We start from the raw sequence: 25,088 nt of genomic DNA on the forward strand, positions 1-25,088 counted from the left end.
TACATGGAGTGAGCGATTGCGATAAAAGTACGAAGAGAATAAAACTAATCGTACGTTTATCAAGTTAATTAAAACGTCTGCAAAATATTTAATTAATCGCATTACAGTCTTCCGACATTCGCGGTTCTCAATTCAATTGCCAGCATAAATTAGCATATACACTGCGTATAAAGCAGTGTAACATTTTCATAATTGCTCTACGCTGGTTGAGCAGATTATATCTCTTTATATGTATACACATTGAGCGATGGTGCATAAGGCATCTCGCATATCGTTATTTATAATAAATTAAATCATTATTAGTCGCGATTGTGAAGTCGTAAGCGGCTTTCGTAACGAAATTCCAATTCAAGTTCCTCTGTGGAACGAATATCCTCTCTTCTTCCCTTTTTTTCTACGAACAATGTTTTTGCTCTTCGTTCGGTTTTTACCCCCGCCTCCTTGAACTTCTATTACATGATCATCGACGAGGTAAAAATCGAAGCAGCGCGCATAGTACATCACGGTCTTGCGAGCAAGGATTGAACTCCGGAAGCTATCCTCGTTTCACAATTTCTAAGGATTTTGCGGGCCGAAAAAAAGGTTCGGTAGACGGGCCCGCAGGGCCTTTTTCTCATCTCGCACGCAAATTGCCCAGATGTTCCACGAAATCGCGAAGCGGAATTTCGGTGATTACATCCGCGCACAGAAGCTGCCCTCCGATTCGGCTTCAATCTCATCATTTAGACACGATTCCAGCAAGCAGCTAACAATAAGTACTCGCACGAACCCCGCCTCGCTCGAATTTACAGAGGAGCGAACAAGTTAAATTTCTTTAAACGAATTTTACTGGAAACTTTTGTTATGTATATGTCTGGTAATTATGGTCAAGGACTCACTTCTCCAATTCCGATCACTTTGAAATACGCTGTCAACCATTTTTATCACTGCCGACTTTAGTTTACCATAAAAGATATATGATATATGCAGCAATATTTTCCATACTGAATATCGTATTTTTGCGTGTTACAGATATGCTAGGAAGAAGTCTGTCCTTTTCTATACATGTATGTATGTTCTATGTATGTATGTATGTATAATTACTGGGCATTGTAATTTGCATAATCAAGTAACTTGAAACGATATGGTGCTAGAACAAAAATTTTACACGACATCAATCGTGTCAAGTCTAGCGAATAGATAAAGAAGAAATTTAATTAAAATAATTATAAAATCAGTCAGGAATTAGGAACGTGATCGTTGTCGAATTCGCGAGATAAGCCGAGTCTATAATTAAATTTATGTCAAACCAAGCGTAATATACTCGTATATCATTTCGGCCTAGTCTTGAATGGGACACGTTCGATCAGTTTTATATTAATCGTCAACAGAGAACTGGTTATTTCACAGGATTTTATCTGCGAACATTTCTAATGTAAAATCTCGTCTCGCGGTGTCTTTTTCTCGGGAGATCGGGTCTCTCGAGAGCGAACGCGAACGAGCGAGCACCTTGGCCTGGGAGCAATAATAATTTAGCCTTTCCCTTTTTCCCTCGGCACACTCACGACCGTCCTTCTGGATTTAATAAGATCACGAAATTTCGCGGTTAGACGGCCGTCCCTAATTACACCCGCCGTTCACTCCCGACTGACTCGGTTACCCTCGATTCGCGTATCGTTGTTGTTATTACATATTACGTGAATATCTTCCCCTTCTCTTTGCTGTCCTTGTCATGGGAAATGTGCTAGTTGCGAGTTTTACTCTCGGGAAGCTGCTTGGGATTACTTACACTCGTGCATCTTGGTTTCACGAATTCGACCGACGCGAAGCAGGTAATATGTTACACAGACGAGAAATTATGATTTCATTACGAAAATAATTACAGAGAAATTTTGCTTCGATCATTATATAATCTTAAGTTTACCTTTAATTGTTATCTAATGAAGTTAATGTAGATTTTGTACATAATTATCAGTTAAAAAATGTTTATTTTATATACAATGCTATTTCAGTTTTCCAACAATTTAGAGACGTATCATTCATTAACACAATTAATGATCGTTACAATACATGTATCAAAACTGTTTACTTGATTTTGCACTATCAGTAATCGTTAAATGTATTTATTAAATGATTCGCAAAAACGCTCGTTTCCTCTGAGTCTATTACAACAAGCGTTAATAATCATCGCAATCGTGTGAACGAGCACACGTAATAAGAGAGGAAGTAAAGTGCCCGCTGCGATACGATTGGTCGTTGCGATAGTCAAGCGAGTGATCGCGATTTGAAATTAGCTTCGGAAACCCGGCGAGACGTAACAGCGGAACTAAGAGTTTCGCAATCGACTATCAAAGCGGTTGCTAAGTAGATTAAAAACTCTTTTGCGATCACTCTATTTCCTTTCGACCGGATTAAATCGCAACTTAAATATGTTGATAACAAGAAGGATTCTGCGTGTAGGTACATAATGTCTCGCGACATTTAACTTTAATAGTTAATAACAGTCGTTGTCAATGTGTATTTGGCTACTTTGGATATCGCTCGTCCGATCTCATTACGTTTCTCGTCTCGGCCAATTAAGACCGCATATATTTTTCTAAGAAGAATAAATACCGCGACGGCGCGATGTGTCGTTGGAAAATTATGCGATAGATCTCGCGTTTCGTGACACGAGGAATAAAAAGTAATTATATTCATATTATAATCAGTCTCACGTTCTAACGAGACTCGATCGCTTTAATTAAGTCGCTTTTTTCCTTCCACCGTCGGGAGTAACACGTGTGCATGAATTTTTCACAGCATAGTAACCAGCGTGTTTGCATAAATCCCACACGTTTCGAACGGCGATGGAAAATGACAGGTGGCATGAGCGATCGACGAGAAAAGAACCAGGAGAAAGAGAGAACGAGAAGGAGAATGGCGTGCGCGATGCAGTCAAGGGAGACTCGGCGCGCGAGTAATTCGTGTAATTGCCGGACAATTACATTATCTAATTAACCTCGGAGGGCGAATCAGCCGGTCGCCGAGCCGAGTTCGTGATTGTCCCTTGTGGCGCAACCGTAATTGTTATTGTTTAACATGCTCGGGATTGTCGCCGTTCCTGATCGAGGTTCTTGGAAATTGTACTACGATCAATCCCTAACTAAGAAATTTCTGCTTAAAAAACTATTCTCGATTATCGTTCTGTAGTTTCCTTTTACATTAAAGGATTCTATTTATACTTTTATCTTTTACGTCGATTCCTTATACATATTAAGAGAATTAGGTATATTAAAAAACGATTATTTATTCACAATGACTAAATTGAGATCGTAATTTTGTTTCATGTCGAGAGTCACGAAAAAGTTATCATTTCCTTATTCGCGTTTATTCAGCATACGCTACGCAATTATTTCCCATATTACGTTGTCCTGACTATCCTCTGCTTTGTCTATCCGTCGTTTTATTGCAACCGGATATCAATCAAGCGATGATTTCGAACGTTTTCAAGTGAGACATGTACCTATCATAGTGTATAAGTATAATAGCAGTCAGTGATTTTATACACGGAGCGGCGAAAGAAGGATTTACAATAACGTGTATACATATGTACATATGCATAGTATACACGTGGTGTGCACTGCGCGCGGCAGATCTATGACGAGTGAAGACGATAGAAAAGCTTGGTAGCGACGAGGTAATATCCGTGCATAATGCGATGCAATCCATCTCCGTTCTAACGATCAGGTTGGTCAACGAACAACCCTTGGAATTCGCCATTAATCCTCGGTATAAATCATACGTCTCGACCCGACGCTAGAATGTTTCGCTCGAAACGGCAATTACTGGTGGAATGACACGGTATTACGGACGATTTCGACGGTATCACGAGCGCGGTTAATACTTTTCTCTCTCTATCGATGGTGCTGTACAGGAAATTAATTCGCCGTAATCGTAATACGTAACGGAAACGGAGAACGATACTCCGTCTGATGTTGAATAAGGTAAAGAGAAGAGAAAACGATGAGATTTCCGATCGTTCGCATCTGGCAAATACGGCTGCGGTTCCGATTGCAAGTAAAATGAAAGGAGAAAAGCAAAATCCGGTAGATGCGTACGAAACTCGTATGCACGCGTGTAATACAGACGGTTTAACGCGCGCAATCGGACGGTCGCGGTCCGTGAACGGGCCAATTACCGATTGGCCACACTGTCGTCGATCGATCCTCTCTCGTTCGAATCGTTTGATGCGAAACCGTGCGAAGGATGATTGGTTAGGGTTCGGTTAGAAAGTTCAGTGAAAAAAAGTACAAATGAAGGTTTTCTCTGAAATCGATTGGCTCTCTTAATGTTTTCTTGAAATCTTTCACCCGCGCTTGTCATTGCCATTATGAGAATCTTTCTTTAAAAACGGAAGGAAAAAGAAGCTTAACAGAGATTGTAGCGTCTTTACTACTCGTGTAACGAAATTAACGACGAAGGAGCGAAAATTAGAGAGCGTGTCGTCGTTCTAATTAGCGATCGCCGTGGCACTAATCTCGTTTGGCTACGGGAACGGAATCGGGTACCTATACATAACGGATCGGGAAGAAAGACCGTGGAGCGGCGGCGGCGCGGCTCGCGTTTCTAATCGAGAGCATGACTCGTCGCGTCGGTCGATTAATGACAGAAGAAGTTACAAGTCGGGGTACGGGTAGTTGAGGCCAGGTATAGGAACGTGGAGAAGGACAGAGATTCGAGAAGCAGCCGGGGGAACCATAGGCTCCGTGGAACTGGTTCTGTTCCACGGATCACTGGAAACAATCATCCTTATTAAACTCACCACCGGCCGCCGCCCCACTACGGATGTACTGCGGAATGATTTACCGGGAACCGTGTTTCTCTGCCCTTTGAAACAGGTGGACCGCACCGTTCGCGTTTGGAGTGAACAATTTTTATAACCGAGACTCGTTCTACAATCTTTCTCTAAAGTTCATGAAACAATAAAAGAAAAGTCTGACTATCACATAGTATTTTTTCCCGAATCAATTTGGAACTAAATTATCATTGCATATCGTCTGATTCGTTATCCTTCGGACAAAATATATTCGTTAAGTAGAAGTACAGAATTTTTAACGACAACAACAAACGAAGGAGAGGAACGGAAAAGAAATAGTAGGAACCTGTGTTGAAAGCTGTTCACTATTTGGTAGAAGAATTTGGCCGAACGGTGGTACGGTAGCTGGGACCACACGATTCTAATCTAAATTAGATCTTAAGAGCTCGTAAAAGTAAGTGGCTGCGCGTTTTAAGGCCTACAACGTCCTCGTTGTATCAGGATATTGGATCGCGTTCACAAGTCTTCTCGACCTCGTTCATCCGAACAAATTCTTTGCGTATGCGCGTTTGGTTTTTCTTAAGAAATTGGCGGAGCCATGCAGTTGGTTTCCGATAGAACCGATCGCACGCTCTTCTCCGTAGAAGCGGTTAATGAATATGCAACACGATCACGAGCAGAGCTTACCTGCTTCCAACTCCTCTTCGGTGAAGCTAGTCAATAAACCTAAGCGACCATAAAATCCAATTAGTGTGAAATTAATACTCCAACACTGAAGGGAGAGAATTAGAGAGAGAGGACGGATAAGAAATTATTAGAGAGAGGGAAGAAGGGATTAATTTCTATCAAACAAGAACAAGGAGATATCGAACGAGCTGACGCGAAGAGGAAATGATCCGCGATTAGGATGCGATAGATTGCCGGTAGCAACAGCGAAATTGGCCTCACTAAAAAACGATCAATTTCTTTATCGGAGGGTGCGATCTATTTTGAGAAGCTTCGGAAATTGCAAAATTAGCCTTCGCTACTGATATTAAAGACATATCCGTAGAAATTAGAAGTGAGCTAGATTGGAGCAGCGGGACACGGATTTTACGTCGACACGATGGGACGCCACGTAAATACATTAGGCTTTTATCTCGAAACACGAGTCCCGGCTCGGAATTTTTCGATAAGACTCGAGCAGGATCTCGTCCACCTCTACGGTAACTGTAATAAGATATTTCTCGAAGTTTTTGTTCCGAGTATCCTGCTAGACATTCATCTTCTATTACGCTAATCGTTTTCACTGCAAATTCTCCAGATCACCAAAATTTTTTATTATTTTGTATAAATTTTGCTAAATGCACGATGTAGTGCCAACCAAACTCGAGTATGTTTTTTCGAGTACAAGCAATTTATTCAGTGAAATAAATATGAATTAGTATGAAGGATTCAAAATGTAATAGAAGAGATTCGTCGAATCGGCAAAGCATTATCACTTCGTGAGGCGAAATATTTTCAGCTAAAATTTCACAATAACTGTATTACGCGTTTCGCTCTATCTGTTGGTATACATCGAACAAGTAGCTAAGCTATACCCGATTTACTGTTGTATATCGTTTCTACGTTGGTTAATTACGAGAACCTATACCGTAGCCGGAGGACCGGACCTATTACGAGCGATTACACCGCTATTAGTTACCTACCGGGTGTTCCATCGGCTACGAAAGAAGCGGTTACGGGGGGAAAAAAGAACGAGACGGGAGAAAAAGCCCAGTCAGATAGATTGCGCTATACCCTGTTGCCGGCACGTTACTCTTCTACGCAACTGGATACCCCCAATGGGAAGTTAATAACGTGAAATCATCGTTTAGACGCCGCGCCAGGTAAGAGAATTTGCATGACCACGAATACGTACGAGTGCGGAGAGAAATGCGATGATCGATGCCCCGCTTGTCGTTTTCCCCGAATCGATAGATTTTCCCGAGCTTCGCGAGATTCCATCGAGAAGCTCGTCGATCATGCCTGGTTGTAAGAATCAACTACCTACGTTGCGTTTCTCAAATTACTTTTTCTACGTGATGCTTTCGAAGAAAACGCGTACTGCGTAAAAGGAAAATTATAAGAAAAGAATTACATCGCCGACGATAGGGTTCTTGGAAAAATATCTCATATCTGAAGTTAGTTTCCTTGCGTGATCACTTGGAATAAAAGGATTTTTCGCAAAAGAGACCGATAATTTCGTTAACAATAAGTTATTTCGGTTGGCCGACGACGTCGTTGAGATATTCAAGTTTGGTTTATGACTGCGCCCAAGGTCTACCTGTACCTCCGATCGTAAATTCGTTCAGACTGTAGAATCCATTAAGAAACGAATTTCAGGGATGGAAGGATCGCTTCACGATTTTAGTTTTATGTATTATTAGGTTGATACACATATGAAATGCCAGCATAGCAAGTGTAATACTTTACTTCAAATAATTTGTTACTTCCATTGACTGCTACTCACAGCTTGAGTTCACTAATTACATGCAAATGTCGAGATCAGCCGATTTTTAATACAAGCCTATTTTCTTTTTTACATTTTATAATTTTTCAGCTGACAACGCGTTCAACGCATTGGTTAGTCATTTGTAGTTCGTGTACGAGCGGAAATTGTTTGAATTTAATATGTACACAGTACATCCAGGAGAAAGATTTGCCGAAACGACTTAGCGCATAGCAAGTACGTAGTACGTACCTGGTGAACACGTCGGGATAATGAGTCCTCGAGAAAGCTTTCTCGAGTTCCTCCAACTGGAAGCTGGTGAACGTGGTCCTATATCTTCGCTGCTTCCTTTTCGGTGTGAAGTCGTCGACCTCGGTTTCGCTTTCAGGGCTGGTAGGCGCTGCTCTAGGGTGGTTGCCCTCGTCCTCGGCCCTCACATCTTCCGTACTGATTCCCATTTGATTCGACTGGACTATTGCTGTCGTCGTTGTAGGTGTTATCGTCGTCGTCGAAAGCGATTGTGGTTGATGAGCCTGTTGTTGTACGTTCACCGGATTTACCTGGCTCGAGCTACTCGTGCTGCTCGCAGGACTCGTCTGCGGGACACCCTGCTCTTCGCTTCCTCCTCCTCCTCCACCTCCGCCTCCTCCGCGCGTTAAATGATCTATAATCAAAAAGATGACTTTATTCGCCAATTATCCAGCCACTCGTTGTACTGGAAGGTTTTTACTCGATTGTAAATGTCAGAGATTATTCCTATAGTTTGATAATAAAATCTTATTAGTTACGAAAAGTCGCAATGGATAATAGACAATAATAAATATTCATAGTTAACGTGATTTTATTAAAGTTCTGAAGTAAAGCGAATGTGTGTATTAAGAATTTCCAAAATTTTAGTTTAACATACATTACTATAGTTTACAAAATTAAATTATGATTTTACACCAGTTATATGTAGGAAAGAAAATATTTTTAATTATTATGTAGTTATTTGAAGATACATATGTACATATGATTCACATACGAGAGTGATATCTGTATACTGTAATTCTATACATATTTTCTCCTTCAATGTTTTGTACTTTAATAGAACCAGCTTAAGAAGATCGAGTCGCAGCTGCTTGTCGAGTAATTAAAATGTCAAATTATCAGAGTACAATCTAAAACTAGTACGGAAGTTCTAGTGGTTTTATTAAACCACATCTGTTCTTTCTTTCTTGAGATATTCTTGATTCGTTTTTATCGTTATTACATTTGATAACATGCATCGATGAGAGATATGAAAATCTTAACCGTTCACTTAGTCTCAATGTCAGCCACTAAACATGTGTATGTATTAACGTTTTAACATTCGTTTCAAGAATCTTAAGATCTGTTACTAGAAACTAAGTATTTAATAAAATTGTATTTGTTTAGAGTCTAAGACTTTGAGACTATTTGTTTAATGTCTAAGATCTTTTAATTATGCGAGTACAGGCATTTGACTGTACTCGCATAATTAAAAGATCTTAGACATTAGACTTTCTGATTATTCAGGATTTGCGGGCGATTATTTTTGAACGGGATTGTATTAAACACCCAGAGAGACGGAAACAGAGAGAAAAAGAGAGAGAAAGAGAAAAATGGAGAGAGAGAGAAAGGAGGAGGAGGAAGAGGACAGAGCTATCATTCCTTTCACCGACCTTGCCGCATTAATGATCCCTACAAGCCCACACTTCGGCACGTTCGACGGCTGTGAGCGATCATGTAACAGCCGTTCGATTTGCTTGTAACGACCAGAATCATTTTCACGCGCGATCGATACCTCGGACATAGGTACAGGTACCGAACGAAGGATCCAGCCTCGTGCTTACAAGCCTGCTACTGATAATTCCCATTCACGATTTACGATTTGTACTTCGGAACAAGTCGTGATCTTTTCTTTTGTGACTCTAATAATTCGTCTCTAGTCCTGTTGAACTGTTGATAACAAGAGTGCGGATTTTGATGCAAAATAAAACATTTATTATACTAGTTAAAAAGATGCATTCTATACAGAAACTTCTTTTAGTATTTAAATATTGCAATATATATTCTGATTTTTATATTCTGCATATTTTTATAAAGTACATGCAGCGTTTATCTTTTATCGACATACAATTTTTCCATTTAAGTTTTCTTTAAGGATAAAGAGTTTGTCAGAAAATCAGTTAATCTACTTGGAACGAGTGGATACTTAAATCAACATTTGCTTGCAAGAAACATTGTCATTTTACCGCTGCTGTACGAATTTTCGAAACATTCGAATTGGTTTTCGGCAATTCATTCGGATCGAAAATAAGGAATGCGGTAAAAGGAAAGAAGAGAGACGAGAAGCGGTTCGTGCAGCTGTTTTTAGTCAGGCCCGATTTATCGGAAATGAGTTTATAATGTAGGTAGCCTGAGCGCGTAATGCGAACGATAAGCGAGAGATCTAAGCCGCGTTACGGTGTGGCGATGGGTTTCTTCTCATTTTTGTTGGCTTTTGCCATAAATATCGAATGCGTGCAGCATCGCGGGTTCGTGTTACAGGCAGGGAGGGAAAGAGAGAGTAAGAAAGCGAGAGAGGAACGCAGTGTAGGTAGCCTTTTACATTATAATAGCATTAATGGGCTCGGAGCCACGCTTAATGCTCGTTCGTTCGTTCGTTGGCCAGCTCGCTTCGTTATTAACTGAAAATTACCGAAACCGAAATCTAATTCGCGTAAACACTGTAATTTCACGGCAGAAGGAAGCGACTGTTCTCCGCGGTCGGTATACTACAGCCAACACTCGAAGATTCGTGCAACTCGATCTAAGCTTACCTTTTTTGGAGACTAACAATTGAATTTGTTTCTTAAACATTTTTCAAATCCTAAAGACTTTGAAGCATACGTCAAAAAATTAGAGAAATCATTGGTACATAATATTTCTACACAGGTTGATTAAGTTTCAGAATTTAAAAATACAATCTAATTCTAATTTATCTTATCTTAATACAATCTAATTTATTCTTCAAGTAGAAAAGGTTGTCAGACCACAAATTAACGTTACACACTCGTTCCCGGATTTGTGCATTAATTAATTCATCGCTGATAGTGATTACTTTTTAAAGATAACAGCTTTTACAGTGAGAAGATTCGAACATACGGAAATATAAAATCGTGTACATCGCTATTAATTGATTGGCATTAATTGACTCGTCATTGATTATTTCATCGCCGGGTATTGGAAAACGTACGATATTAATTTATTTCTTCCCGAGCGGTCACTCTCCAAGGTGCAACAGTACCGCGAATACTCGATTAGATGCGTCACGCTCGATTAGACGGTTTAGATGGAGTGATTACCACAAGAGAGAGAGAGAGTCAGAGTGAGAGAGAGAGAGAGAAGGAAACAGGGAGGAGAACGAGGGTGCGAGAGAGAACAAGCGGCTTGAAAATTTGCCAGTCATTTCTATCACATTTGCAGGCTACCTAGAGCTACGTTGTACATACTGTACTACCATACATACGAATCCACGACACGCAAACGTATCTTGTGCATTACGCATTCCATGTAATACCTGCGATCGCGATTTATGGTCATACAAATTAGCGCGGCGTAATAAACTAATTAGCCGACTCATTGAGGCCGCGTGCGTTTCTATCTCGTGGACGCGTTATAACGGGCGAGCATGTAATAAGAAAGAGTGGATTGGAACGATGATTTTACTGTAAGCATCGGGTTCACCGAGAATTTTCTAAGCCATTTCCTTTTTTCATCTCGCAGGAACTTGTGTACAACATTGTGAGATACCTGTATGTATTCGTACGTGTACATGTTAACGACGCGGGTCTCTTTTTATACGTATAAAATCAATTAACATGTCAGATGATTGCACGTCGTTAACATTTTCCAGTTGATACACATTTGAATATCTCCTACTAGCATTTCATTATCCTTAATGTCTCTTAAGTATTTATAGTAACTGATTTAGAACTAATGTAAGCTTTTTCTGCTGCGAAGAGAAAAACCGAGTTTCAATTTGTATTACATACAATAATCTCCTCCTAGTTGAATATCTTATGTTTATATCGTACAGATGAAGAACGAGATTCGAGACGTTTAGACTCAACTGGCGGAAAGTCATCAATCTTTTAATTATGTCAGTATTGCAGCAGCGGACGGAAAAGAACGCTAACCAGTATAAATGATATAACAATTATTTATAAATTTCCGAACGACTTTACGTAACAGCTAGTACAAGTCACTTCGCCTAAAAAGCTTTTAATGGTAACACTAGGTACCGTAATCGGATGGAAAGGTAAAGGGTATAAAAAGAAGCTTGTAGGACGGTGGTAGTAATTTCCTAAGGTGCGTTGATGCGTACGAATCACGAAATCGAGAGGCGTCGGCGTTACATATCTGAAACTCCTCCTTGCATCGAATCATACTTGCAAATTCTCTTAATAGACGCATCAATGCATCCTGTGACAAGAACCGGCGAGCGCTCAACGTGTTCAGTCTCTCGGCACGATAATAACCAGCAATTACGAATTACATCGGCCGTGATCCTTTTGTGGCTTCTGGCTGCTCACGCGATACCGGTGATAACGCTACCAGATAACGCCCTTTTGTACGTATTTACTATTTACCTTCCGGACGCGGGTAACGCCCGTTGAATTAATTAGCTACGCGTGAAACGTCTTCGATTAATTGCAATGATGAAAACGTCCGCGTAGTGGAATTAAAAAAGGAAGCGTGGCGATAGAAGGCGAGGCGGATGATCAAGATTCGTGATTGTAAAAAATAATTCTTATTCCGACATCGTGTCCTTAGTGACGGCATTGGATAATCTCTCTGAACTAATTCCAGATTATACTCAGCATAATTAAATACGTACGTTCTCGTAATATCATACATAATTTTTTACAATAAACTGAAAATTCTATTTCACGAGGCAATGCCAGTGAAACGTAATTCTCAAAGTTCAATCACGATTATATGATGATGACTTGCAGCTCGTTTCGACGAGCTTCGGATTCTAAATTACCAGACAGGCAGTAATTTGTAAATTACTCCGAGCAAACTGTATTAACGATTGACGTTCAGCGAAATCAATTCGCGATTGAGAGATAGCACGTTGAGATGATTTGTTGACGTCAGGGAAATTGGTAGATCATCGATCATCCGATGAATCGAAGAGACCTCATCACTGACAGAACCGGCGAGGCAAAAATCGAAAAGCCCAGCAGTGGCTTATCCGTTCTGCTCCCTGCGACGTCCGCGGTACGACCTGCGAGTATTTATCTCGAAACCGAAGATGTTAATGATTTCTCTTAGAGTGATCGTTGAACGCGTGCAAACGGCCGCGGGCGATACTTTTGTCTGATCGATGCTTGCGATGCCCTCGATGTCTGACCGTCGCTCATTTTGTTGCAAATTGCGTTCAACATTGAAATTCTCGTACACGAACTTTGGAACGGGAAGGAAAATGATTTTTAGCCAACGTGTGCCGATGCTAATTATAGATCGCAATCTATTACGTATTCGGATTATATTAAATGTATGCTGTATTAGTAAATACTTGCAGATTTCGTACAAGAATTTCCTAGCTTAATCATTATTTGTACAGTTTTTGACAATGATTGAAAAATGATCTCACTAAGCCTGTAATCATGAAAATTGCATTTTCTGTTAAATATGAGAACACATAGCCTAGCTAGTGCCAATAGCGTTTCTGCCCGTTGATAGTAATCTGCCAGTCTGACATCATTATGCCGATCGTGAAAGGCGCGCGCGGCGTACGCGAAAGATAAATCATGCTCGGGGAACGATGCGCAATTTACGGAGAGCGTAATTGCACGCATCCTAATCTGCATCTAAATACGCGGGCTACGCGTACTTACTCGCCCTGTCATGAACCGCCGATAACGCGGCACTCACTTCCTATTATTACTGCGATCGGTTCGCTGAACCCTTCCAAAGATTACGAGATGCGAATTACGTTCGAACTATCCTATTGTTGGCGTCATTATACTTTCAGAACCATCGTTCATCTAGTTTCGCACTTAATTAAATAGCAATTTTTTCCTCTACGAATTGCAAATTTTATAATTGTAACCTTTTGCTAAGAATGAAAACATCGTTTTATGGAAATTAATTGTAAAAGACAAATGACTGTCAAGTAATTTATGCAACGCTAAGAATCGTATTGAATCTTTTCTATGAGACGTCATTTTATGAAAAATAGCAACGAGTCGTTATCTTCAGTCTGGTAATTAAATACCGTGACTCGAGCGATTGATCAACTGCTAGAGAACCAAAGATCAAGTGGTAAGTTACTCTGTAAGTATCGTTTAATTAATCCAATCATGGATAGGTAGAAGATTACACATCGTAAATGTGAATGACAAATATTCCTCTACTTCAGCCATACTATTTTTCTTCAGTCACGTGGATCCTAAATACACATATCTGGCATGTTACGCTGGCATAGTAGACTCATAATGTAAAAGAATATAGATTATTTCAGATAAATCAGTTTCATAATTGCTACATACTATTCTCAATATGGCATCAATGGTTTTTACATGCATTTTCCGTAAACAAACTTTGGAATATGATTCATAAAGGTGTCTAGTTGCTGCAGACAATGTAAGCAGTGAGGGGACACATGTATTTGTGACTAGGACCATAAGTTTGTTGGGCTATGTCAGGTGGATCGCTGTTATCTCTACCGTATTGTCAAAAGCATATTTTTCGAGCACGTAGATAGCCACGTAAAACACTTATCGTGTGCAACGTCGCGTGTATCGAACAATTCGTTCCGAGAATAGAACAAGGCGAGAGACGTTGATGACGATGACGCGATGACGGTGACTAAAGGAGGCGTTCTCCGGTGAAGAACCGTGCAACGGTGCATTCGTCGGTTTTTTTCTCTCTCTCTCACCGCGATCATATTCAACGGACAGAGGGGCTTAACTACAATTGCAATTATCCACGCCAGTTAATTATCCCCAATGTCACCATTAATTACTAAATTACACCGTTGTTGCGGTTGTTCATCTATGTGCGTGGAAAATTACTTTGAAAAAGTTTAGTAGAATCTGATGCTTACGTCGTATCGCCGTCGTGGACTTACTATAAAATGCAAAACCGGTACTTAGCAAAGTAAGATTGCTAATCATTGCTCGAAGCATAATAGAATATACATTGGTAATTAAAGTATATATTCCGACTTCTAATATATTATGTCATAAACTGTTTGATCAGGATTGAAATCAGTTGTTGTCGTCGACCAGAAATTAAAGAGTAAAAAAATATAAAATTATACCAACTATGTACGTATTATGTCGTTTATTAGATTAGATTCATAGCTCCTAATTCGTATACTAAAGTTATCTGTCTCGTTTATCATTCGGCATTATCTTCGGCCTCGTTCGCGATTCGCATCGAGTTATTTTCCACAAAGTAAACATTTCGTAGTATTTGCGAATTAAGGTAATTATCTGCATCGGTGATGGTGTTGACGGCCAGTTGGTGGTGCGCAAGTAAAGAAACGGCGCATCACGTACACAGTGTAGATAGATAACTATACGTACATATATGTATGTAGGTGTAACATGTGCACGTATGTATGTACGTATGAAGGTGAGGCTACAAAGAAGCGGGCCTCGGGCTTGTTGATTAATGCCGGGTAATTACGTTTTTTATCGTTCTTGTAAATAATTGAACGTAATCGTAATGGGTTTTTAATCGCATTAGCCGGCGCGGCAGTGTGTTGCGCAACGCAAAAAAAGCCCTGAGCCAAGTTTCTCGTTTCCAACATTTTTCTCCACCGGAAACCGTCCGGTTTATCGACGTCCCAACTGAATTATGTCGTCTTATACATCGTATTGCGAGTCGCAACAAAAAAAACTCAATTGTCAGTTTTAATCCTATTGGTTGATCTAATAATAAGTATGACACTCGAAAGTCTATGTAGAAACGCTAAAAGGTTTTACAGATATGATTTTTAACAGAAATTTTCTTACTAATTCACGTACTCGCATTGAGCGATAAATGATTAAATAAAAAGGTTGTGCGGCATTCACATTTGTTCCCGCGTTAAAACAAGACGCGGAGCAAGTATTACAATTCCGGGGAGTGGCGGAAATGTGTTCTTCGCCGATTGATCTTTTTGCTTTGTTCTACCGAGGGAAAGAGAGAATAATAACAGCGTTGCGGGACGATGTACCGGGCTGCGAATAAAAGGAATAAGCTGCTTTGCATAATTGTCGAACGTATACCCGACGGTGTAATCAAGAAATGAGGCAGCTTTTTGGAAGCGGCCCGGACGCGCGAAATTTCACCTTGTAAGTTCGATGCCGCCCGTTTTGCGATCGCGAAAGGCCATTAAACTCGATTTCTCGCGTGAATAGTGGCGGAAAAAGGAAATTGAAAACCTCGCAAGCGAACGTGAATAGTGTTAACAACCGACGTGAATTATTCAAATGGATTCACTTAAAGTGTCGAAATTCCTAATTTATTCGTGGCGATGAGAGAATTCATTTTTACACGTTTAAAACCGAAGTTATGTAGAAGTTATGAAGTGCAGATCTCTCGGTTTTTACATCTTATTAATTTAATTTTAATTAGTGACAGTCAGCGGATTTTACATTTACAATTAGCATGCTGTTACAAGTAGTTCTTAAGTGTTATTTCTATAAAAACTTAGTTCAATTAGCAAATTGTAAATAGAAATTATTGCATTACGCACGTTCTACATTTCCATTACTTATGAATGAGAATTTCTAAGAAAAATATTAATCCTGCTATTGTTGCGAACATCGACGTGAATGCGGTTTAAAAGTGACCACTCGTTTGCCAATATTGTGATACTTTTCGATCGTTCGGCAAGGTAAAATCAATCCTCTTTCGTACCCGATATTTCCGTAATTAATACGGGGCCATAAATTATCGAACAACCACAGAACCAGCCACTTCATTAAAGGCGCGGAGAGTGAGAGAGCTGGAGTATAAGGAGGGATAGAGAAAGCGATAATCAGGTTTTCTACCGGTTTTCCAAATCCACTTACGCATCGTTATGTCGTATACATCGGGATACGTCGTTTCTTTTCACCGTCGAATAAAGTCGTTTGATTTATGTGCGACGGTTAAGGGACGATTACTCTCGTCTACCTCCGTGATGCCTTTTATCTAGCCATCGATCACCACCGCGAAGACTAACCGCGCATTGTATGTAGGAATCGAGATTTCCCATTATTTCAGTCGCGAATAATATTGTTAAAATAAATTTTAATACACATTTCAATAAAATGGAGAATGTGTTCAGCTGTAAAACGATTATATTCATTATGTTTAAATTAGACTATAAATCGCGTATTTTTAATACAGCGCTTAATAGTCATTTGATGACATAGATGTAGAAGTTAAATTTCTTATTCACTAAGAAATAGATTTGCATAGTCGTCAATGGTCATTCTTTTTACGTTTTACGCAATATGGAATGCTAATTACTCGAGAAGATCGACAGATAGGGCAAAGAGAAGAAACGCGTGAGCATTATTAGACGTTCTTCCATTTCCCTCGAACGTAATGGTAGGATGACCCCGGGTCTGCAATTATTATTCAATTTCCGTAACCGCGCTTATCTTAACTCGATGTCACAATCGCGCGAGTATCGCCTGCAGTTTCATCTGTGCAAGCCTTTCCTCGTTTCACGATGATAAATCCGATGATGGAAGGAGAAACTGCGGTGCACGGCTGCGCGCAATTCTTAGCGGAGAGGGTCACAATTAAAGCGCATTAAGCGCGCGCACTCGCGCAACCGAGCAAAGTTGCAAGTTTCGAGCCGCGCGCCGCCGCCGTGGCTTGGCAGCTGGCGAGCCGGCACCTTGACATTCTTTTACGAGCCGTTCCCTTCGCGCCTTAACCACGTAGTCGAGCCTTCCCTCTGTTTCCACGTCGTTTTCTCGTCACATCCTTGTTAATAAAGTTAAGCAATGCTAATCCGAGAACCAGAATCGAAATGACTCACGCAATTGGCTGGATGCATACCTAATCTGGTTTCCTAATATTGTATCCACAATATTAGCAAATATTGTATCCACAATATTAGCAAATATTGTATCCACAATATTAGCAAATATTGTACCTATATTATTAGCAAAATAGATGAATATTTATTTTGTGCTGTTATTTATGAGATTGTATCAGGTTGCTGCATATGAAATGTTTTTCTTCAAAGACGTCAATCTAAGATGTCAATCTAAATAATTTATCGACTACTTTTGCATATTTCGAAGCGATGAAATAACTTCATTATTTCAGATGTATTAAAAATTGTACATTCTAATTATTTCAGTGCTGCATTTGTAACTGGACTGTTTCAAGTAATCTGTTGCATAAACTCAACTAATATTTCAATGATTATATGCACTAGCCGCTGGCACAATACAAATTACAATTGATAAGTGATTCGATATAATTAGTTGACGTTAACATCCAGCAAGACCGCGTCCCGGTAGACTAACCGTCAGGAAGAGAACGAGTTTCGTGATCGTTGTACCTAGATAAGGATCATCGTGGTAGCTGTTGTCATCGTTTGCGGCGACACGAGTCCTTTTAATCGCATTCCGAAAGCCATGCGAGCGCATCGAGGCGACAGCCTGCATGACCCCACCGCATTTTATGCGGTGTCCCGGAATAATTAGTCGGGGTAGCCGTGAATCGTCGCGTCGTTAAGTGTACAACGCAGGATATCCTTTATAGTCCTTTTGGTTCTCCGCTACACGTACACGCGTAACGAATCAGATACCATCGGTTCATCACGGCCTTGATCAATTTATTGTATACATATTTTAGGCGTATACAATTGAATTCGTACGAATCGATTTTCATCGAATATGCATCGATTTGTTCAACTATACATAAACACGAAATTCGGCCGAACATGTTTTATCGGAAAAACATTTTTAGTAAGAAAACCTCTGGTGGTCCTCAGTTAGATCCGAAGAAATCGGGTCCCAGGACGTTTCGCTAAAATTCTTCCCTCTCTCTTTCTCTGTTCATCAGGTATTGCCAGAGTTTCCGATTCCAATTCCAATCTCCTCCCGGGCGCAGTTCCTTTTCTTTAATCTTCTCCCGCGGGCAACTTCTTTCTCTCCTGGTTCGTGGAACCCGGGAGGATTAACCCGTCACAGAGATTCGGTGGAGGCTCGGGGACCAATTTAGTAGAGTCTCTCCTTCTCTCGTTTTCTCTGGCCGCGCGAGAGGCTCGCGCTCTCTCTCCCCACTGTAGTGCTTTCAACGAACCCGGGTGTCGGGTTCTTGGAGTTTCACGGTGGTTTTCGTGGCGCTATCCTACTGCTATCTGGTGCCGCGGTAATGTGCTTGCCTTGTCCCCGATTAATCCAAGTCCTCAGGACCACTCTCGACTACAGAGATACCATGGCACGTCCTTCGACACAGTGGCGGTCGAAACGCCGCGCCGCCGCCGCTTCGAATCTTTTTTTCGTACCCACCACAGGTCGTGCCAGGAATTCGACGATCGTCCTCTGAATGCAACTTCGAACTTTGTAAATAATCTTGTTACACGTCTTAAATACAGAATGCCTGAGATTGTAACAATATACCTAATTGATATTGTACACTGCACTGTCATTACCTAAGTTTTAATTCAACTGAACACACTTTAATAATCACTTCCACTTATTGTTAATGACAATCCTTTCGTTATATTAATTTACCTTTATCTATGTAAATGAAAATAGTCTGGACCTCTTCTATTTCAATTATTGTTGTAATTGTTGCTTTTTAAAATAACGAGTTACATACAGTCTCTTGAAAACATCGTAGAAAATTGAGAAATTCCAGTAGTAGACACTATTAATGCCTACGGCTTAAAAGATGTTTAAAAGTATTCTTTAGGAGGATCTCTTCGCTTTCCTAATCTCTCCCTGGAAAGAATTCCTCCTCGGCCCGACGCGACGCGGCTGCGTTATCTCGCATTTTACGAAAGGACAGCGTGCTCTAAGGGAATAATGGCAACTTTCCTCGGTGGCCAAGGGGTACGGTAGTATTCGACGAAGGAGGTCCGTGAAGTTTAGATGCTTACGGTCATCGCGTCCTGTGGAGCGGCGTCGCGTCGCTTCCGTCCCACCTTTATTTCCCGGGACGGGATCATCGGATGTTATCTGGTGACGTGGAATGTCGCCCGTTAGGTACCAAATACAAATAAGGTATCCACACTCTCGAATTAGGATCGGTGCTCTTTTAGATGTTTATCTGAGATCAGAGCCACGCGCCTCGCCACCCCTCCGATTTTAAATGATACTTAACTCCTCGACGGTGTGATATCAAATTACGAAACATCTCCAAGGCAGTTTGAAACGTTGTTCTTGTCGCTTAATGTGAGTTCATTTACTTATTAGATACTTGATTATAAAAAGAGAGACGTTGTAATTGCTAATTTGTGTGAAAAATATAGCGAAGTATAAATTTTAGAAAGTAAACAGGTAAGTATTGTGATTCACGAACTACCAGTACGTACGCTATTGCGAAAATCTAAGTAAATACGTGGTAAATACGTGGGAGTGCAGTAGTTAATTGAACGATTCGATACATTGAATGCGATTAACGCTGATTCCCGCTTGTCAAGAGAGTCTCGCAGTTGGACGAGTGTTGCGATACGTCTTCGGCAAAGGCATTAACGGGAGTGCGCCTCGGAACAGAAATTGCTGATCGAACATAGTCACGCGAGCAATTAGAGCGGCGAAGAAGTTTAATCCGGTCCGCGGATTCTCTGTATCTCGACATTCCACGGTTAACTTCTAGGAAAGCGATCGCTCAAACCGTACGGGAGCAATTCATCGAGACGACGCATTCCGCTGTCTAATTCGTTTAACATAAAGCCGACTGTTTCTCGTCCCGCCTCTTTTTTCTTCTCCGATCTGTCCCTACTCTGCTTTCTTTTTCTTCTTGAGAAAGAATCTGCGCGCGACGAGTCAATTCCCTGGATCTCTCGGGGGAACGTTCCGATCGTGACAGCCTACTGATCCAATACCCCGATGGGTGGTCAACGAATTCTACATCCCCGGACCGAATCAGTCACCATGGAGATAGAAATAATTGTTTAAGCGTAGCAAATATAATTCCGATAGAATATTATGTTTCAATAATTTACCCTAAATGATTAAATAACTTCGTACTATTACAAATTTTATTTAAAATGTTTAATAAGTTTAGATTTCATTGTTACAGATCATTGTTAAGATGTTTAATAAAGTTGTAAAAACAAGAACTTGAAAGTGACTAAATTTTCTCTTGATGGTATTCTCACAAAAAGTGACATTTTCCTTCTTCAACTCGTTCAATGACTTGGGATTGGAAATAAAGTAACGAGCGTTTAAATCTATTCAGGGAAACAAGAATTGCAAACTAACAAGCTTTTAAGGCAGCCTGGCGCAAATCGATGTCACGACGTTCGCAAATAATAAAGCCATTTTCCGGATTAGTCAGCCCGCTCTATCTCTATCGCTTGCATTATCTTTCGCAACGTTTAGACTCGCATGGGAAGTGCGCTTTTTACGACTTATCAACGGTCTCACACTGAAAAATACCGAGGTACTTTGTCCCCGACATTATTCTTCCATTCCGTCGTCGAACGCATCGGTGAACACGGGTCGGGCACCTAAACCCGTGTACCCGGTGCGATATTACGTTGAGTCACTCCGAGCGACTCCGAGGCGACCGCACTCCAGACTCTTCTCCCTCGAATCGGCGACGAAGCGTTTTTGCGTGGTCCCTTGGAACCGACGGAAGCACTTAATGCATCATTTCTGGCGACACTCGAGAGTCACCGATCTCTTTTTCCGCTCCTACCATAAAAGTCTCAGCCACAGGTGTTCGATCTAAACATGGCAACCTTCGAGGAATCGAATGAAGTTTCTCCCTCCTATATCGGGGCCTTATACGATTGCAAGGTACTGTTAAGTACCAAAGAAAATGTGGAAATTAGTCTGCAGCTTTCCAACTGCTATCTCATTGCATGTTTGCATTTGCTCTCATTCATTAGTTCGAGCATAAAGAATCTTCGTTCATAGCAATTACAGTTGTGTTTGACATAAAAGTGTTATCTTAAATACAAGGAACTGAATCAATACTAGAGAAGGCCGGTTTAAACGCGATTTAGATTTCCTTCATTCTGGTCGTTTAATTATTTGTTAGAAACTGTGACTCAGTTTTATCGGCACTGTGTATACAACGGCAATCGCGATAGAGGAATCAGAACCCGGCTCGATTCATGAATTAAAGAGGGAGGCGCACGCCATCGGCGATGACACGGTGCCGGAGGTACGACTTCTTGCGTCCACTCCGATTTCCACTCGGACGACCTGCTGCGTACTAACCATCGCCGCCGACGTTTTGCGACGGTAATTGTTCCCTCGACTCCGTTGCCATCCCGTTACCTTTGGTGCCATTAAGAACTTTTCAGCCACGTCGATCTCTCCCCCCGGACCGACTTCTCTCCGTTTCCTTTCTCGCTTTCTCTCCTCTCGCCGTACCGCGGAGAAGGCTCGTCCGCTTTTTGTACGCGAGCACGCATCTCGATTGGTAGTTGCTTGATGAAGACGTCCGTTCGGAATCACCGTGTCCTCGCCAGAACTCGCGATACCTTTTACTCTTAATCGCGTTACTTTTGTATTCGTGACGTTGCACGCGCCCTCGTCTGTGTCTGTGCCTTCTTCCAGGAAATAGAATTCTAGGAAAGTAGACGGGATGCTCGAATGTTGTAATTTTTCCAGTGGCTAATTACTTGTCTGCATGTATCCTGTGTAACGGAGTCAGAGCGGTTAGAAGACCGCCTTTTAAGGAACGAAGATCTTTTATCGGAATTATAATTGTATAATGTTTTCGTCAATTCTTCACAAAAGTTGATTACGTATTTGTAGGATAATGTAAACGTTGCCTTTAGAGACGAAGGATAGACAGATCTGATTAATCGTTGCTGGAACTAATTAAACTATCGCTTAATTAACGTTAAGACAGATACAGTGTTCTATTTCTTGCGGTTCAAAACTCTCGTTTGCGCATGGTCGCTATCGAGTAATGAGATTCTTCTCGATCGTTTAATTCTTAAATAAAACGTGAATGCTAATTTTATTACCGCGGCAATAGTGTGGTACAATAATAAGGATCGTCAACGTGCGCAAACGTGGAAACACCGGGGAACGAGAAGAGGAAGGAAAAAGAAAAACGGTGTAGTCTGTGCCCGACGGGTAGCCGCGAGAATTATCATTTCTAATGCTGGATACTTATAGATGTATGCAAATGTTGTAAATCGTTCAGGGAATCAATGATGAAAACAAGGTGTAGCAAGCCACCACACCGGCTTCAAGCGAGGCCGAGAGCCAGTTCACACGTGCCAGTTCCACCGCGCATGCGATCGTAAACATATTAATTTACGAAGAGACTTACGGCGCGGTGGTGGTGGTGGTGGTGTGCCATGCCAGCGTTCGCTTTTGCACGTGTGCAACTTATACTTCGCAATTACCCACTGGCATGGAGGAGAGCCGCGGAAAATATGCCCACTACGCTCACGGTGATAATAACTCGTCGTGATTGCGACGTAATGAGACGACATATCGCGCCGCGTCCATTTACGAGGCGAGGTTTCGCTTATTTCTTATCGTTCCCGCGCGCACTCTTATTCGAAAGACCGTCCGAAAAATAATAGACCTATCAATCAAGATTTCTTCCCTGTTGCTAAAAGAGAATGCTTTTCCGCAAGAATTCGCTAAAAATCTTTTTTCCTGATTGTAATAGCAATTTTGGCTCGACTGATCATGTCTATTCTTGGAAAGATGGAAATGATTGCTATTCTTAGAACAGATTAATTCAATGTTACGGCCAGCGGACTGACTATAATAAATTTGCCTATTACAATTATGTATTATTCAACTTACATTCTCATTTTTCATATTCTTCTTATATTTTCGGTTTCTACTGAAAATTATTTGCGTATAAATGTATGTGTAATGTTAGAAAATACTTAGTTGGACATAATCAATATTATTCTGTACAAAAATCTGATTTCGGGCTTATAAATTTTTATAGTCGCACATAATCGAAATGAGTAATTGAAAAGAAATCAGCTCGAGTTCGTTTAATGCATTCGACGATACGTGAACGCGCAGCGTAATGGAACGGACGCTGTTAACTCAATCCACCTGTGGTTTTCCCGAGACAGGCGTGGTCCCCGGATCGCATTAACTCCGGGAAACACCTGTACCTGTATACGATCGCGGAATATGCGCCCCAGGGCACGTTTTAAACTCAATTAGCCACGAAATTTCATTTCCTTCATTTCGTCTCCGTCCCACGCGCGTTCTCATGCGTAACTATATTTGGAACGAAAATATTAGACTGGTGCAGGTAAAATGTTTTTTTAGATATACATGTTTTTCCTTTAGCTTTATGGCCCAGAAATGAACTTGGTTTACAATTATGATTATCCTATTTTTACGTACATCCACTATCCCATACACCTACTATCGTTAGCCAATATTTAGTAATGCTTTTGCTGAGTTATTGAATATCACATATTTTATTTACACAACTTATCAATTACCTACGCATTACTTATTTAAAATTAAGCAAGAAATTATTTTAATTACCTCACGATTTCATTATCACAGATAATTATTATCTAAATTGGGAATTCTAAAATCTGTATATTCTTTGAATTATCATATTGGTCAATAGTTATATGATGCAAATGTTGCAATGCAAATGTTTTAATAAGATTGTAATATCCTTACTATCAGTTTTGATGTAATATAAATTATTGTTTAATTTGGCTGTTGATAGTAGACAATGAAAAAAACAAGATAGATGATTTACGACTGGGAAATTAAAATTAAAAAAAAGGGAACGTCTTATATGCACCAACCTAATAGTTATGAAGAGAAACGAGTAGAACGTGTCTTGATACACGGACGTTTGTTAATTGGATGAACGCAGCTGTCGGGGCACGAATTCTTTTCGAGTTCAATTCTAGCTTATAATTAATGAAGATTAGACCCTTGTAGCTTGATTGATGGCGGTTGGAATACTGATTGAATTGCTTTAATTTCCTTGTTTCATTGTGTCAATATAATAATGGTAATGATATGACTAAGGAATAAATGTAAATTAAGCCACACTTTGCATAAACATACGTTTTTCGAAATTACGATGCGCAAGACAAGGCATAACTAAAAATCGTGTAGCTCTGTTTGTGCGATTAGTTAGTAGTTTCCTACTGGCTATATTTATTGAGTCACTTAGAGAACGTCATTACAATTTCTCGTGCAACAACGTCTGAAATTGAATTATATAAAAGGCTATTTAAGGGTTAACAAAAATGGTTAAGGGGGACATGTGAAACGTCTAAAGAGAAGAAAGGAAGGAGAGAAATGGGAACGCGAAAGACAAAAGGTAAAGGTGTAGATAATGGTATGCGTGCACGATTCGGTGCCGAAGGGGATACACTTTTAATTTCGCGGTGGCCCATTACGAAAAGTGATATGCACCATTCGGAAATAAATAGCCAGCAGCATCGGGCTCACGTGCTTTTTGTAATGAGCCCTGGGCGAGAGTTGGCGAGTCGCGATGCGATGAGCGAAACGGGAGTAATGGGGGATAGCTTTGGAAAATGAGTGCCGCGCCGCTATGGTGGCAGGTAGTGGTTATCTCTCGAGCGAGCTCCCAGTTAATGACAACCCCTGGTCCAGGCCTCCTCTTTGCCTCCTCCTCCCACCTGTGCCTACTACATTCATCCTACATATGTATGTATGTACATCCCAACCCGCGTACTGT

At 40.7% G+C, this 25,088-nt stretch overlaps 1 protein-coding gene and 1 long non-coding RNA gene across 2 annotated transcripts in view; one reads left to right on the forward strand and one right to left on the reverse strand.

Moving 5' to 3' along the window:
* LOC108630272 (homeobox protein aristaless) overlaps positions 1-25,088 on the reverse strand; it is an 84,665-nt gene that overhangs the window by 7,294 nt on the left and 52,283 nt on the right. The window contains exon 3 of the mRNA XM_018033455.2: positions 7,497-7,908. Within this exon, the coding sequence (XP_017888944.1) occupies positions 7,497-7,908 (412 nt within the window). The remainder of the gene's footprint in view (positions 1-7,496; positions 7,909-25,088) is intronic.
* On the forward strand, positions 1,012-3,199 carry LOC113464981 (uncharacterized). The gene is made up of 2 exons (XR_003389824.1): positions 1,012-1,046; positions 2,779-3,199. It is a non-coding gene; the product is annotated as an uncharacterized LOC113464981 (long non-coding RNA).

The sequence above is a fragment of the Ceratina calcarata genome, unplaced genomic scaffold (assembly GCF_001652005.2).
Source record: "Ceratina calcarata isolate Rehan_Ccalc_2016 unplaced genomic scaffold, ASM165200v1 scaffold72.2, whole genome shotgun sequence".
NCBI classification, from domain to species: Eukaryota; Metazoa; Arthropoda; class Insecta; order Hymenoptera; family Apidae; genus Ceratina; species Ceratina calcarata.